Source organism: Podarcis filfolensis (assembly GCF_964270895.1).
Source record: "Podarcis filfolensis genome assembly, chromosome: 13".
Lineage (NCBI taxonomy): Eukaryota > Metazoa > Chordata > Lepidosauria > Squamata > Lacertidae > Podarcis > Podarcis filfolensis.
The window spans coordinates 50,656,046-50,671,511 of NC_139615.1; the positions used below are offsets into that span (position 1 = coordinate 50,656,046).

The 15,466-nt window shown below is 42.2% G+C and overlaps 1 protein-coding gene across 10 annotated transcripts in view; it reads left to right on the top strand.

The window, feature by feature from the left end:
- The window catches only part of LOC310747981 (palmitoyltransferase ZDHHC11-like), a 38,101-nt gene that overhangs the window by 17,575 nt on the left and 5,060 nt on the right, over positions 1 to 15,466 (top strand). For all 10 annotated transcript variants that reach the window (XM_083583469.1, XM_083583471.1, XM_083583463.1 and 7 more), the window contains 4 exons: positions 3,956 to 4,168; positions 6,816 to 6,994; positions 10,859 to 10,960; positions 15,108 to 15,232. In XM_083583469.1, the coding sequence (XP_083439595.1) occupies positions 3,956 to 4,168; positions 6,816 to 6,994; positions 10,859 to 10,960; positions 15,108 to 15,232 (619 nt within the window). The remainder of the gene's footprint in view (positions 1 to 3,955; positions 4,169 to 6,815; positions 6,995 to 10,858; positions 10,961 to 15,107; positions 15,233 to 15,466) is intronic.

Genomic DNA, 15,466 nt, shown 5'->3' on the forward strand with positions numbered 1-15,466 from the left:
AGGTTCCACTTTAGCTAATGGGGCCTCCTGCTGTCACTGTGCTGCCGTCGCACGATTTCTGTTCTCATCCTGAAGCAAAGTTCTTAACCTGAGGTACTATTTCTGGGTTTGTGGAGTCTGTAACCTGAAGCGTCTGTAACCCGAGGTACCACTGTATTAAGAACTATTATTTCTTTAAAATCTGATCCTGTGGTCGACATAATTTCATTTGCCAAGGATGAAGGGAAATTTCTGCCCCTTAAACAACTTATTAAAAATTGTTTTCAGATAGAGTCAAATGCCAGGTAGGGGTTTTTTTGTATTTCCGTTTTTTTAACCAGACACCTTTTAAACCTATTGATTATAGGACAATAAAGGCTCACTCTGTCAGGTTCCTATTGGAAGACCAGACAAACGCTAGAACATTAGCAGTGGCAAAGTTTTTATTGGTGGTTGCAAGAACCAATGATCCCTATCTTTTGAACAAAATGCTTGTTTAACCTGGAGGTAGGCTGTCTGAATTGTGCATTGCTTTGTAACGATTTGTTGGGTCTCTGGACCGTAATAAAGATTGATTTGATAAATGCTAACCAGAGTGTGAGAGAAAGAGGTGAGAGGCAGGGGGCTTGTGAGGCCAACACTTGTCAGTGTGTTGGTCCCACAATCTGGGGAAGCTTTGATGACAAGTAGAACAGAGCTCTTCTGTCACAAGAGACTACAGAAACCATAGTGGTATTAAAGCATGCATTTTATGCAGAAGGACATTGCATATATTTGCATGTTGGATATAAGAAGTTTTAGCTTCTGCATTTTCATCTCTGTGTAGCGCGTGATATCTGTCTTGTAAAAGTTCATGCAGGTCACCACTAGAGGTCACTAGCTCGCACAATTTACAGTTGTATGAATACAACTGTATTCTTCTGCATTTTTGCAAGTGCTTTTCTGCAAGCTGGAACAAAACCAGTATCACAGGGATTATTCAATATGAGAACAATCTCTTATTTTTACATACTTGATTACCAAACTGGGTTGTACAAGAATTACTTTTCATTAAAGTTTTCTTTAACATTTTCACAATACAAAAACCCACACAAAGAATATTGAAAAAGGAAAGAAAAGAAGATACAAGATTCTCCCTCACAAGTATATTCCAACTTTTGTCCCATACAGAAAAAGATGTGTGTCCCCAGCTCTCACCTGGGACCATCTGTTTCTTCTCCTACCCTAATTACAACATATGTAATTAGCCACCTGAATATTCCTGGTAAATTACTGTGGTATAACACTATAATTAAACATTCAATGGAACTCTTCTTTTCTAAAATCATATATGTATATGGACTACAATACATCCGAGACATCAATAATAATCTATCACACATGACCTAAGATATAAGGGAATTTTGTTGGTAGGAAGTTACTTTATTTTATTTTCATTCCAGACCCTCCCAAGTGTCTCCATTTTCCAGGGATGTCCCAGATTTAGAGAAGCTGTCCCGGTTTCTGATTTGATCCAGAATGTCCCACTTTTCCTTAGGATGTCCCCATTTTTATTGGAGAAATGTTGGAGGGAATGGAGTTATCCAACCTCTGAGCTGTCTGAAGGCAATCCTGTATAGGGATTTAAAAAATAATAATTAATGTTATATTATTTTTTTTATATGTTGGAAGCTGCCCAGAGTGGCTAGGGCAACCCAGTAAGATTTGTGGGGTATAAATAGAAAAATTATCATTATGAAATGGAACGTCCCTATGTTCACTGAAGAAATGTTGGGGGGTATGTGATTCTTGTTCTCTTATTTGTATTAAAAAGTGGGAAATGTATTTATGAGAATAATAGCTGATAATCAGGTAATGTTGTGCATTGTAAACAATAGGAAAGACAGTGAATGTATGTTTGGGCAATGCTTTAAATAAGAGAATTTTTGATAACCAAAAAGTAAAAGAGAAAACCCACCACACCACCAGGGGACATTTGCTGCATTCTTGACTGCAGGTTCGTTATGGTGAGAGAAATTGGCTTTTGAAGACATAGTGCAGGATTCAAGCAGCGTAGGGAGCAGAGTGTTGCAAATGCTCGTTCTTTATTGTGCAGTAATTGCATCGGAGACGCATCTCTTGTGCCGTGGGGAGACTTTCAGCAAATGGGAATAATGTCATGTCTTATTGAACACAGAACAATGTAGGTATAGGTTTTAAAAGCACTGATGAGTCCTTTGGTCACTTCCTTGCATTATGCACCCAAAAAAATCTTTGTTCCCTAGAGCTACCTAGGCATGCTTTCTCGTAGATTGTCTAATGCCATTATGTAAACGGGAGAGAGCGACTCTCAAAGGCTTGCTGGTGTTCATTGATGAATGGTGGCAGGAAAATGTAGGACTAAGAACGCGGCTAAGAATCCTGCGCTGCTTGTTTAAAACAGGCTTGGGTTGCATGAGATGCTTGCCTTCAGAAGAGGAAGGGAGGCTCTTTACTTCACTTCTCAAAAATGTTTGATTACATTCTGAAAAAAGCATTTGGTTACCATTTATATAGTAGCATGCACAAGGAAGAATATATTTATTGCAGGAGAGCAGAGGTAATTTGTATGGTGCCTTCCAGAAATTGCAGGACTACATTTCCCATCATCCATGACTATGATTGGTCATGCAGGACGATGGGAGTTGTAGTCCACATCTGGAGGGCATACACTGGCTGTCCCTGCAGGAGATAATACAATGATTTATGTAACATTTCAAATATCTTGTGACGGTGAGTGAATTTCTTTGACAGTTCTTGATGAAAAATGTGCTGCCTTGATGGTGTTAGCACAGGAGTGAGAGAGACTAGGGAGGAACACAGCAGATGCAGGTTCCCTTCTGGAAGCCTCTCCCCGTAAGCCCTAGTTCACCCTACCAAGACGTGTGAACCAGGCCTCCAGGTCAACTTCCTGGGCCATCTCTGAATTCAAGAGTTCTACCAGGGTTAGCTGGAAAAGAGGCATCAGAAAACTGTCCAGATTCATTAGCCTCTAGGGGTGGACCATCCTAACCAGAGATGCCACCCTGCGCCTAAGATTGTGTGGCCCTTGCGTGCGTTTCACTTGTGTGACATTACGGGCACACATTGTCATGTGCCCAATGTGCATGTGTGACATTATGCATGCGACGTCACATCATCGGGAGGAGGCCGATGGCAGAGCCCAGTCCTTTCTCATGCTTAAGAGGAGTCACCCACTGAATTGCGCCACCCTTGGCTCCATGCTTGGCCTTCTCCATGCCCTCAGCATTGAGGGGGCCCAGCCCCCTGCCAGCCGATATTGAGGGGGCCGAAGACACTTCCACCCCTAGCACTTGGCACACCTAATCCTAACTGAGCTTCCACAGCCGGATATGACCTAATCAGGAAGTAAATCTGATCAGGAGAAGGGCAGAGTTGACCTTGAATTAATGTGTGACTTGAGATGAGTAATGTGCAAACCACAATGAAACTTTTTATTCCGTAGTCTTGAATTTATATTCTTACACTCGTCTTGGGAAGGAGCACTGCTTAGCTCTATTTTGCCATCTGCTTTAGGAAAGCAGATTTTTTTCCTTTCTGGATTATCAAAACCACAAGGAAATAATTAATTTTTAATTGCCATATCTCAAAAGTTTTGCATTTACTAGAGATTTGAAAGCTTGACAAATGATGCACCCTGTGCCCTAAAGGTACCTGCCACATCAATAAGGGCATTTTGTGTGTCTCTTGGTGCAAGTGATTTATTTCTTAAAATTTGTATACCACTTGGTTGTGGAGGGAAACCTCAAAGCAGTGGTGGGACGTGGGTGGGTGATGTAACATTCTTGCAGAATTGTGACTGAGCAAGATGCAGTGTGTGAGATCTATTTCCCGTCCCACAGTGTGCCCTGTGTGTTGTTGCTGTTGTTTCTTTCTTTCTCAGCCTAGAAAGCACACTGGCTATTTTTAACAGGTGATTCTGGGTTCTGTCTTGCAGATGACCTGCTATGACAAGAAGCTGAGGCAGACAAGTCCTGAGCAGATGAATGACCACATGGTGGTTCCACTGCACTCCAGAGTGAATGGCTGGTCTTTACCACTCCACTCGTTCCAGTTGATCACCCTGGTGCTTTATTCATACTTGGCCATAGTGGGCTTTGGTATCTACATTCCTCTTCTCCCAGATGAATGGAAATTGGTTGCCTATGCTGTATCCTTTCCCCTTCCGTTTAAAATCCTGTGGTAAAACTAACAGTGCACATGAACTGCATATGCCATGTGTAGTGAGAGGAATAACCAGTGATTTGCCTAAGCCGCAATTCTGGATCCAGTTACTTCTGAGTAAGCTCCATTTAATGCAATGAGACTTAGGCTGCAATTCTCAGCAAGCTTACTCCAAAGTAACTCCCTCTGGAATCAGAGGCACTTACTTCCAGGTAAGTAGGGTTACAATTGCAGCCTGCATAGGATTGCACTCTCACTCTCTCATTGTATTCTGAAAACAGGTGCAAGTTGTGAGTTGTTTTGAAATGTGATTTATCTTTTTTGCAATCCAGACCACATGCTAGGGGAGAGCAGGGCTGTTCTGTTTTCACTCTTCTCCACCTCCACCTTTTCCCCTTCCCCCTTCCTTCTCTCCTTCTGGGTTTCCCACCCTCATGAAATTAGGCCAAGCTCATGGGCCACATTTTGCCCACCCTTTTCAAGCACAGAACCAGGACATAAATTAGGTGGTTTATGTCCTTAAGGGAAATGTCAAAATGTTCATCTCTCAAGCTACTAAACATTTTCGTGGGCGACTAATGTCGGCAAACCTGCAGTGAACAGCAACGTTCAGCAGTATTATTACAGCATTATTACAACCAATGGGCCTTTTTCCCAGTTAAGTGTGTGCATAGGATTGCAGCCTTATTTGAAACTTGTGGGGTTTTGTCTTTCAGAGCAGTAAGGTCTTGTCTGGATTGAACTTTTGGGGGGACCAAAATGTATTATCCCTCTGTTTATACTTTTAAAATTTGATTGTGATCATTCAATAATATATTTTAAACCAACAGTCCTTTGTAGTGTGTTTAGTGTTGTGTAATGTGGCTCGGCTGCTTCATTTAGCTGCTCTTTTTAAAAGGCTCAGTAAAGTTTTTCCCCTCTTCCTCTGTACAGGATGAGGAGTCCAGGGGTCAAGAAGGACACTAACATTGTGAATAGGAAACTCATAAATCCTGTAATTGATACACTGTTTGTGTACCAAACACATGATTGTTGCTAGGAAGACTTAATGGTGCCCTCAATTATTCTTGCACATGATGATCCAGTTTAAAGTGAGAATATAATTGTCAAGTTAGAACAAGTGTTCAACTGCCAGATGCAGTTTTTGGCCCTTCAGCTCCATTTGAGCATCAACTAGAAAAACAATTATTTTAGTAATAAAACTTTAAATCACAAATGAGAAATGAGAACCATTTTCCTGAACTTGAAATATCCTGTTCAAACAGATTTAAACATGACTGCCAGTTGATTTAATGGATTGATTAGTGAATTATAGAATCATAAGATTGTAGCGTTGGAAGGGACCCAGGGGTCATCTAGTCCACCCCCTGCAATGCAGGAATCTCAACTAAAGCATCCGTGACAGATGGCCATCCAAGCTCTGCTTTAAAACCTCCAAATTGCTTGAAGATGAAGTTGTTGTAATGCTTTCTGATAAATGATCTGCTTCTAGGGTTGGCATCTTTTTGGTTTTGTTTGATCAGGGTTCTCCCCTGATGTTGGAATAAAACTTCCATCATCTCTGACTGTCAGCCAAGCTAGCTGGGGCTGATGGCCATATAGAAAGGAATTAAAACATTTGGTGATAGTTGGTTGTTATTGTATGGGTGGGAACACTTTTAGATCTGTTGATTCAAGAAGCTGAAATATAATGGGTAGAATTTTTTTTTATATCATGCATGGCTATTGAAGGACCTTGTCTTTCCTTTGTAAAAATGTTCATATATGGAACTAGTAAACTTTTAAATAAAAACAACTATAGTACATAAACAGGAATTTTCCTGTTCTGGGGAGAGTAAGGAGGGCATCTGAGATTGTTTGGGATTGCCTTTCCTACAAGCAAGGGAGTCTCAAGACGTGTTGTCCAGGTGTGCTACCTTCTCAGAATAAATTATTGTACTGCTTTGATGTCTTAAAGACACTCAGTTCTATTTGTATAGAACTGTGGTGCATGGGAAATTCCTTTTCCTGACATCACTGGCAGAGGAAGAGGGGGGTGGGGGGAGCACACCGCCCCCGGCAGCGCAATCCTGGTGGGGTTCCATCGCGGCTGCGCCCCCCGCCTGCGCTGGGCGCCCCACCCCAAAAATGCACACCCCACCCCCAGGACAGGCACCAGCCCCGCCCCGCCTGCTTCCGCCCCCAGTGCCAGAGCATGAAGCTCCGCAGGTGCCTAACATGTCCTGGTTTTCAGGTGTAAAAATGGTGTCAAGGGGGAATTTTGCTAAATCTGCAAAATGTCAGGGAAATGTCAGGTCTCCCCAAAGAAAGCTCAACGGTTTTGTGGGTGTCAGGAATTTTACTTTTTGAAATATGGCAAAAATGGTGATGGTGCAATACTGAATCTATGACAATCAGACAGAAACTAGTATTTTGCTCTTCCGGAGTCTTGCAAACAAATCCACTAAAACTAGTAGCCTTTGTTTGTGGCATAAGAGAAAAGAATACCAGTGACAGAGCTTTCTACGTGGCCATTTGAATACTGAAGCACCTAAGCAAATCAGGTGACTTAATGTAACAAATGTAAAAAAAAATAATCCAGACTCTTCTATTCTCTTGTTTTTTGACTTTTCCTTAACCTCATTACAATGCAGGTGATTGGCTTAATTTTCGTGCATCACTTAATCACTCATCTTGTTGCAATCACTATCGATCCAGCAGATCAAAATATATTGAAGAAGAAAAATTACAAGAAACCAATGCCAATTTTTGACCGAAGCAAATGCAAGCATGTTATTCAGAACCAGTACTGCTATCTTTGTGAAGCTGATGTGTAAGTCACTCCCATTACAGCACAGCAAAGAAGAGACCTACTTATTTGCCTGCACTGATTTTCCTCTGCTATTTGCCTCTTGCTGCTTAAACTGCTCCTTTGTACTAGTTTTTTGTCTCTGTGAAATGACGCATATGCGTTCTGGGCCTGCAGGAAGCTCACTCAAAATTCGCCACCTAGGCTAGTGTTTTGCACAACCATAAAGGGCCATGGCTGTCATAGAATCATAGAATAGAATCATAGAATCATAGAGTTATGATTCTATGAGTCTATGATTCTATGAGAGTTGGAAGAGACCACAAGGGCCATCGAGTCCAACCCACTGCCAAGCAGGAAACACCATCAGAGCACTCCTGACATATGGTTGTCAAGCCTCTGCTTAAAGACCTCCAAAGAAGGAGACTCCACCACACTCCTTGGCAGCAAATTCCACTGTTGAACAGCTCTTACTGTCAGGAAGTTCTTCCTAATGTTTAGGTGGAATCTTCTTTCTTGTAGTTTGGATCCATTGCTCTGTGTCCGCTTCTCTGGAGCAGCAGAAAACAACCTTTCTCCCTCCTCTATGTGACATCCTTTTATATATTTGAACATGGCTATCATATCACCCCTTAACCTCCTCTTCTCCAGGCTAAACATGCCCAGCTCCCTTAGCCGTTCCTCATAAGGCATCGTTTCCAGGCCTTTGACCATTTTGGTTGCCCTCCTCTGGACACGTTCCAGTTTGTCAGTGTCCTTCTTGAACTGTGGTGCCCAGAACTGGACACAGTACTCCAGGTGAGGTCTGACCAGAGCAGAATACAGTGGCACTATTACTTCCCTTGATCTAGATGCTATACTCCTATTGATGCAGCCCAGAATTGCATTGGCTTTTTTAGCTGCCGCGTCACACTGTTGGTTCATGTCAAGTTTGTGGTCAACCAAGACTCCTAGTACATGAAAACATGTACTGCTCTCAAGCCAGGTGTCACCCATCTTGTATTTGTGCCTCTCATTTTTTTTGCCCAAGTGCAATACTTTACATTTCTCCCTGTTAAAATTCATCTCGTTTGTTTTGGCCCAGTTCTCTAATCTGTCAAGGTCGTTTTGAAGTGTGATCCTGTCCTCTGGGGTGTTAGCCACCCCTCCCAGTTTGGTGTCATCTGCAAATTTGATCAGGATGCCCTTGAGTCCATCATCCAAGTCGCTGATAAAGATGTTGAATAAGACCGGGCCCAAGACAGAACCCTGTGGCACCCCACTAGTCACTCTTCTCCAGGATGAAGAGGAACCATTGATGAGCACCCTTTGGGTTCGGTCAGTCAGCCAGTTACAAATCCACTGAGTGATAGCATAGTCAAGACCGCATTTTACCAACTTCTTTACAAGAATATCATGGGGCACCTTGTCAAATGCCTTGCTAAAATCAAGGTAGGCTACATCCATTGCATTCCCTTCATCTACCAGGCTTGTAATTCTGTCAAAAAACGAGATCAGGTTAGTCTGACATGACTTATTTTTCAGAAATCCATGCTGACTATTGGTGATCACAGCATTCCTTTCTAGGTGCTCACAGACTGTTTGCTTAATGATTTGCTCCAGAATCTTCCCTGGTATTGATGTCAGACTGACTGGGCGGTAATTATTTGAGTCCTCTCTTTTCCCCTTTTTGAAAATAGGGACAACATTTGCCCTCCTCCAGTCTGCCGGGGCTTCGCCTGTTCTCCAGGAATTCTCAAAGATGACTGCCAGTGGTTCTGAGATCACATCTGCCAGTTCTTTTAATACTCTTGGATGCAGTTCATCTGGCCCTGGAGACTTGAATACATCTAAACTAGCCAAGTATTCTTGTACTATCTCCTTAGTTATTCTGGGCTGTGTTTCCTCTGCTGAATCATTTGCTCCAAATTCTTCAGGTCGGGCATTATTTTCTTTATCGGAGAAGACTGAGGCAAAGAAGGCATTGAGGAGTTCAGCCCTTTCTGTGTCCCCTGTTTGCATTTCACCATCTTCTCCTCTGAGTGACCCCACTGTTTCTTTGTTCTTCCTTTTGCTACGAACATACCCATAAAAGCCTTTTTTGTTGCTTTTAACCTCTCTAGCAAGCCTGAGTTCATTCTGTGCTTAACTTTTCTGACTTTGTGTCTACACGTGCTGGCTATTTGTTTGAATTCCTCTTTGGTGGTTTCCCCCCTTTTCCATTTTTTGTACACATCCTTTTTTAATCTTAACTCAGTTAAAAGTTCTTTAGATAGCCACCCTGGCTTCTTTAGGCACCTTCCATGTTTCCGTCTCATTGGTATTGCCTGAAGTTGTGCTTTTACTATCTCCCTCTTAACAAACTCCCAGCCATCATGAACTCCCTTTCCTTTTAGTATTACTGTCCATGGGATCTCACCCAGCACTTCCCTAAGTTTTATGAAGTCGGCTTTCTTAAAGTCAAGAAATTGAGTCCTAGTATGCTTGGCTGCTCCTTTCCGCTGTATAGTAAACTTCAGAAGAGCATGATCACTCGCGCCTAATGATCCTTCCACTTCTACCCCACTAACCAGGTCATCAACATTGGTTAGGACCAGATCTATAATGGCTGTTCCTCTTGTTGCTTCTCCCACTTTCTGGACAATGAAGTTGTCTGCAAGGCCAGTGAGGAATCTGTTTGACCTTATGCTCTTGGCTGAGTTTGACATCCAACAAATATCCGGGTAATTGAAGTCCCCCATTACTACTATCTCCCTTCCTTTTGCATGCTTGGCCATCTGTTCCAGGAAGGCATCATCTATGTCCTCCGTTTGGCTTGGGGATCTATAGTAAACTCCCACAATGAGGTCACTGTTATTCTTCTCTCCCTTAATTTTGACCCAAATGCTCTCACTTTGGCTTTGAGGTTCTAAATCTTGGATCTCTTCACAGGTATACACATCCCTGACATATAACGCCACTCCTCCTCCTTTCTTGTCTGGTCTGTTTCTCTGAAATAGATTGTATCCCTCCATTATTACATTCCAATCGTGGGACTTATCCCACCAGGTTTCAGTGATGCCTATTATGTCATATTTAGTTTGCTGTACCAAGAGCTCAAGCTCATCTTGTTTATTTCCCATGCTTTGCACATTAGTGTACAGACATTGAAGTCCTCCTGCTCAGTTCACTTTCTGTTATCACAGCAGTGCAAATCCATATCCTGATTTTCTGAAATATTTCTTCACAAGGCAAGCAAATGTACTGCATAAAACTAAATTTGCAAGAACAATATAAATACATATAAATGTAACTTAAAACTTTGAAACACCCAGTAATGCTAAAATGACCAGGACATTTCCTGTTTAGAAATTGCTTTTGTTGTTTTATTGTACATCACCTTGAGATGATTGCATAGAAGGCTAATAATAATAATACATGAAAACCCAATATGCTTGTAAAAACATCACATAATTAAAATAAAAACAGCATCATCTATTTCAGCAGCCAAATTAAAAGTTCAAGTACCTACTCTGGGAGAACTCTGGGAATTTTCTTTGTCTTTGAAGGTTCAGGGAGCCACAGTGGTTCAGAGAGCCTACAGCTTTCCCTGCTCCTGGATAAACTTCTTGGTTAGCTACTGTGATGAACTCTGTGTGAGGCTATCCTTAAAGATGGTTCAGAGACTTGCTATTCCCATCTGTATTTCTAATCCAGTGCCGTACTTTCACATTAAAAAAAAAATCTCTGACTTCCTGCATGGCTCTTCTGGTTGTGCATGGATGGCTCATCAGTTCCATGTACATTTTGTAAATGCAATGTATAAATATTTAGACTTACCATAAACATGAGACCGTCTTTATTTATGTGGTCTATTTTAGTACCTGAATTCTATTGTATTCTATTTAATGTATCTCTTCTTCTCCTCAGAGGGCCAAAAACCAAACACTGTAGTACCTGCAATAAGTGTATTGCGGACTTTGACCATCACTGTAATTGGCTAAATAACTGTGTTGGAAGCCGAAACTACTGGTAAGCTAACAGCAGCTAGCTTTGGAAATATGACTCTAAAATAAAGGCCCTATTTAGGAAGACAGAAGTGAAGCACCCACCCCCATCTCTAGGAACACCTGTACTTTTAAACAATCTGTTAGTTTTGCATCCACAGTATCAAAACTGAAGTGGTTCTATGCACTAAATAAGCATTCCTGAGGAACTAATCCGGTTACCTAAAAAGCTAAATGTTTGCCCTGAGTAAATAACTTTGACTGCTTCCAAACTGGCACTTTTCAGAGGGAACATCATCCTTTGTTTGCACACTCTTTATGTAGCATCTAGACAACCTATTTGGCAGCTTCTGGCATTCCAGTGTCTTCTGTGTGGTCCTCCTGTCCTCTCTGAGCCCTGGTTTGTATATAATTTTTTTAATGAAATGCAGTTGAAGTATAGACATGGTTCCATTAAGGCTCCTGTGCCTTTAATTAAATACTTACTGTTTGTTGCTTCACCACATTTTATTGTTTCTTGTTGAGCATGGCTGGGAGGGGTGTGTGGAGTTAGTGAATTGCTCCTTGAATAGCCTCTCTCAATTTCTGTGCCTTTTGGTATCTGGATTCTTCTTATTCTGTTAAATAGCATATTAATGCTGTTTCTCAATAACAATGGAAGGCGGGGGTGGGGTGGACAATGCAATTGGTCAGTAAATCCAGGGGAACAGAAACTGAAATTAGAGTAATTAAGAAAGATTGTTCAGGACAGGCTTCCTTAGCCTCGGCCCTCCAGACGTTTTTGGCCTACAACACCCATGGTCCCTAGCTAGCAGGACCCAGTGGTCAGGGATGATGGGAATTGTAGTCTCAAAACACCTGGAGGGCCGAGTTTGAGGAAGCCTGGTTCAGGGGATAATTAACAAGCTTTTTATCACTCTATAGGAAAAGCACTGGAATGAGCCGAAACTGCAAGAAATAAACTTTTAAATAGACAGATTATTATTATTATTTGCTGAATGGGACTTTTGAGTTAATATTATAGGAGGATGGCATGAGGAAGGTTATCAAGTTTAAAAAGAGCTGTATGTTCCATTTTTATTCCACTTACAGCTCATTGTAGAAAAGCAGTGCCTTAGCAGCACTTAAGGGCTCTAGTGTGGAAGTAACCCGTCCTATTTTTATGAGTTATACAAGAGTAGCCACAACAAATCCTCTAAAAACACACTCCAAATGTGAATATATCTAAGAGCAGGCCACCTCTACTGAACTCTTTACTCCACACCCTGAAATCTTGGCTAGTTCCCCAGCTAGAGAGAGCTACTGGGAGCTGGGAGTGTTTTTGCTTTCTGCCTTCAAGCCATTGGGACATTGGCATGGCATAGAGGTGCATTAATTAGGTATTAAGAGAGCCAGCAAGATCTTAATCAACTGGACGGAACCTATTTTCAAATAAAGCCAAAGTATTGGTTTGCTTTATGAGAAATCAGTTTTGAATCTCCCCCAAGTTTTTATATGCTGATGCTGTACTGCATTTATTATAAATGAGCTGGCTGAGGAAAAGCTCATGAAAGGCTATTCATCCCTTGTGACACAGCTCTGGGAGCTGTGTAAGTCGCTCATTGCATGATAATTAATTTCTCCTCTCCTTATGCTAGCTTTCATTTTATGAATGCAAGTATTAATTGAAGGATTTTATGTTGATGAAGATAGCCCAAAGTGGTCTGATCCAAGGCCCTACACCGTGGCCACCTCCTTTAACAAGCTAAGCATTACTGTTCCAATTAATGCACACCACAGATGGAGAGCAATTGCCTCATGCTAGAAGACATTCAAAGCAGACTTTCATTCTTTGAAAGGTTGTTGGTCTCCGTTTCTTCATTTATTGGCTTTCAGGCTGTCTGGACCACAAAGTGTGTGTGTGGGGGGGGGAATTGTATAGAAGGGACAATTTCCTAGAGGCCAAAATCCAAGTTTGGGATAAGTATTCCTTGGTGAAAGAACCCCAGCACACAATATGTAGCAAAGTAAAGTATGGAAATATAGGTTGATAGACCTTTAAAATATGCCTTTTCAAGTGAGTGCCAATGTTTCCTCCTTCCCCTAGCATAGAAAAAGGCGTTTGATAAGTTAAAAATGGTTTACTTACAAACTCTCCAAAAGTCAGATTAATCTGCTTTTCCATGCAGCAGCCAGAAAAAATTGTACAGGCAGTAAAACTTAGCTTACTTGCACAGTGGTGAAAGCTCTTAAACTATTGGTAAAGCAATTCAAGAGTGGCTTGTGAGAGCCACGCGGTCTGAGCTGGAGCAACCAACTAAATCTCTTGGGAACTACTCTCGGGAGGAAAACAATTGCTTGAATACCTCATTCCTCCCAAGGTGAGGGGGAGGGACCCAGGTTAAGCCTGGCAGCACAGTTTATTCTGTGTTATTAATCTCTTCATGCATTAGACTTAAGCATGTCAGTTATATGAGACTGGTTATCCCACAAATGCTAGGTGGTGTGGGGAGCACTAGTGGCAGCCCCTCTAGCTGTTTCTCCTGAACACCCTAACACCTCCCCTCTGTTGGCTGACAAAGCTGTGTGTGCCCCCATTATCTTCTCACCAGCCTCTAAGCTGGCCTGCTGCCACCAGGTGCACCAAAGGACACTGCCCTGTTGAAGTAAGAGTCTTTTCTACATGGAATGAGAGGTTCAATCTGCTACTGTGTCCAGGGTAGCAAAATAGTGTGGGCTGGCTCTCCTGTTCACAATCTGCCCTTCCAATTCCCTGTTCAAAATGATGTATGTCCAACACTGCTGGTTTTCCTCACTGATATTTGATTAAATCCTAATCTGCTCATTCCCTAGGAATCTGGGAATTTGAAAGGTGTCACAGCATCATACTTTCTCCATGGGGAGGGCCAACAGAGATGAGAAGGCTAATAGCTACTTCAACATTTTGGGCAAACTGTGCTGCGGCAAAACTGAGGGCCAGGCTAAGATTGTTAGTGAGGTCAGTCACACAGGCCAGCTGCAGAACCTTTTTTGGAAAAGCATAGTTATAGGGAGCAGCATCCTGAGCCAAAATCGGTTGGTTTTGTATACTTCCAGCTGCAACAACTGGCCCTGTGTGCCTTCAGATAACCCTTTCTGCTTAGATATTTATCCCACAGAATCCAGAGCAGAGTATTCTGGAACATGTTCTCTTGTGAGTTGGACGTCCCTGTTTTAGGGCATTAATTTAGATGAAGCACCAGCCCAAGCTCTTGGGCCTAGCTGTTGCCCTGCTTGGACTGATAGTACAACATAAAACACACTTGCCACTTCCTGCAGCTGAATGTTTGTGGAAGAAGATTTGGTAGTCATGGGCAAGCTGTCTTTCAGGACAGCTTGTTTGTTCATGGGGGAACCTCTGGTAGGTTTCTAAAGAGTTGCCTCTGTGGAACTGTGGAACACAGTATGAGAATCATTCCTGAGCATGGATGGGGAACCCCAGGCTTGCAGGCCTCATTAGATCTCCCAGGGATCCTAATTTGGCCCACAAGGCCGTTTCCCCCCAGCTACAACCCTGGATGTCATGATGTAAAGCTACAGCTGCAAAGGAACAAGCAGAAACCTTAGGATGGGTGCCCAGGTGTTCATCTACATGGGACCTGCATTCAGCAGCACCTTTTAAATCCATCAAGGGTTAAAAATCTAATGGAGGATTCCACTGTTAAACTAGCCAGGCAAGTTTCTTGGTCAGGTAATGGCACTATCTTCTGTCATTAGTATAACAAGGGAGGTTGCTTTGGCCTGAAGACAAATGGGTGGGCTCTCCTCCCTCACTTGGCTGGTGGTGAGAAAGATAAAAGCCAGAGTTGTGTGTGCAGCTGGCATAGAAGCAGAGAGACAGAGCCATGCTTGACTTCGGCTTGAATCCAAGGCTGTGACTGGATGGGAGAAGCAGGACTTTCTCGGGTGCTAACGCTCCATTGTAGGCTAAGGTTGTATATGTGTGCAAATGACCCAACTATCACAAAGTCTCTGTTGTTCCTCATTACAAGGAAACCAAACCCTGGATAAGCACTGAAGCCCATGGAGTCTCACACCTCTCAGAGATTGATGTGGCGTGAAGAAATACAATTAAATACATTCATTCAATTTGTAATTGTACAGCCTTCCACAGATTATGGCTAACTGGAATCTTTCTGTTAACGTGTTCATAGGTTTTTCTTCAATGCGATTGCTTCTGCTGCTCTTGGAATCCTTCTGCTGATCATGGTGATGATATATGTCTTCATCCAGTATTTTGTGGACCCAGAACGGCTCCGCACATCTCCCCAGTTTGAAAGTATTGTTCCACTGACTTAAAAAAACTTTTTACACCAATGTGACCTAGTAGTACTTTTTCAAGGTAGTGCCTATGGTTTCTTAAACAGAAAGGGGTGGTCATTAAGAGGGAAAACCAGCTCATGATTGGTATAGCACTGACTAGACAGGCATTTGAGCAATGTCCTTCTCTCAACCAAAATTTGTATATGCAAACATTAGGGTTCATTTGTACAACTATTGTAATTTTGAGGGG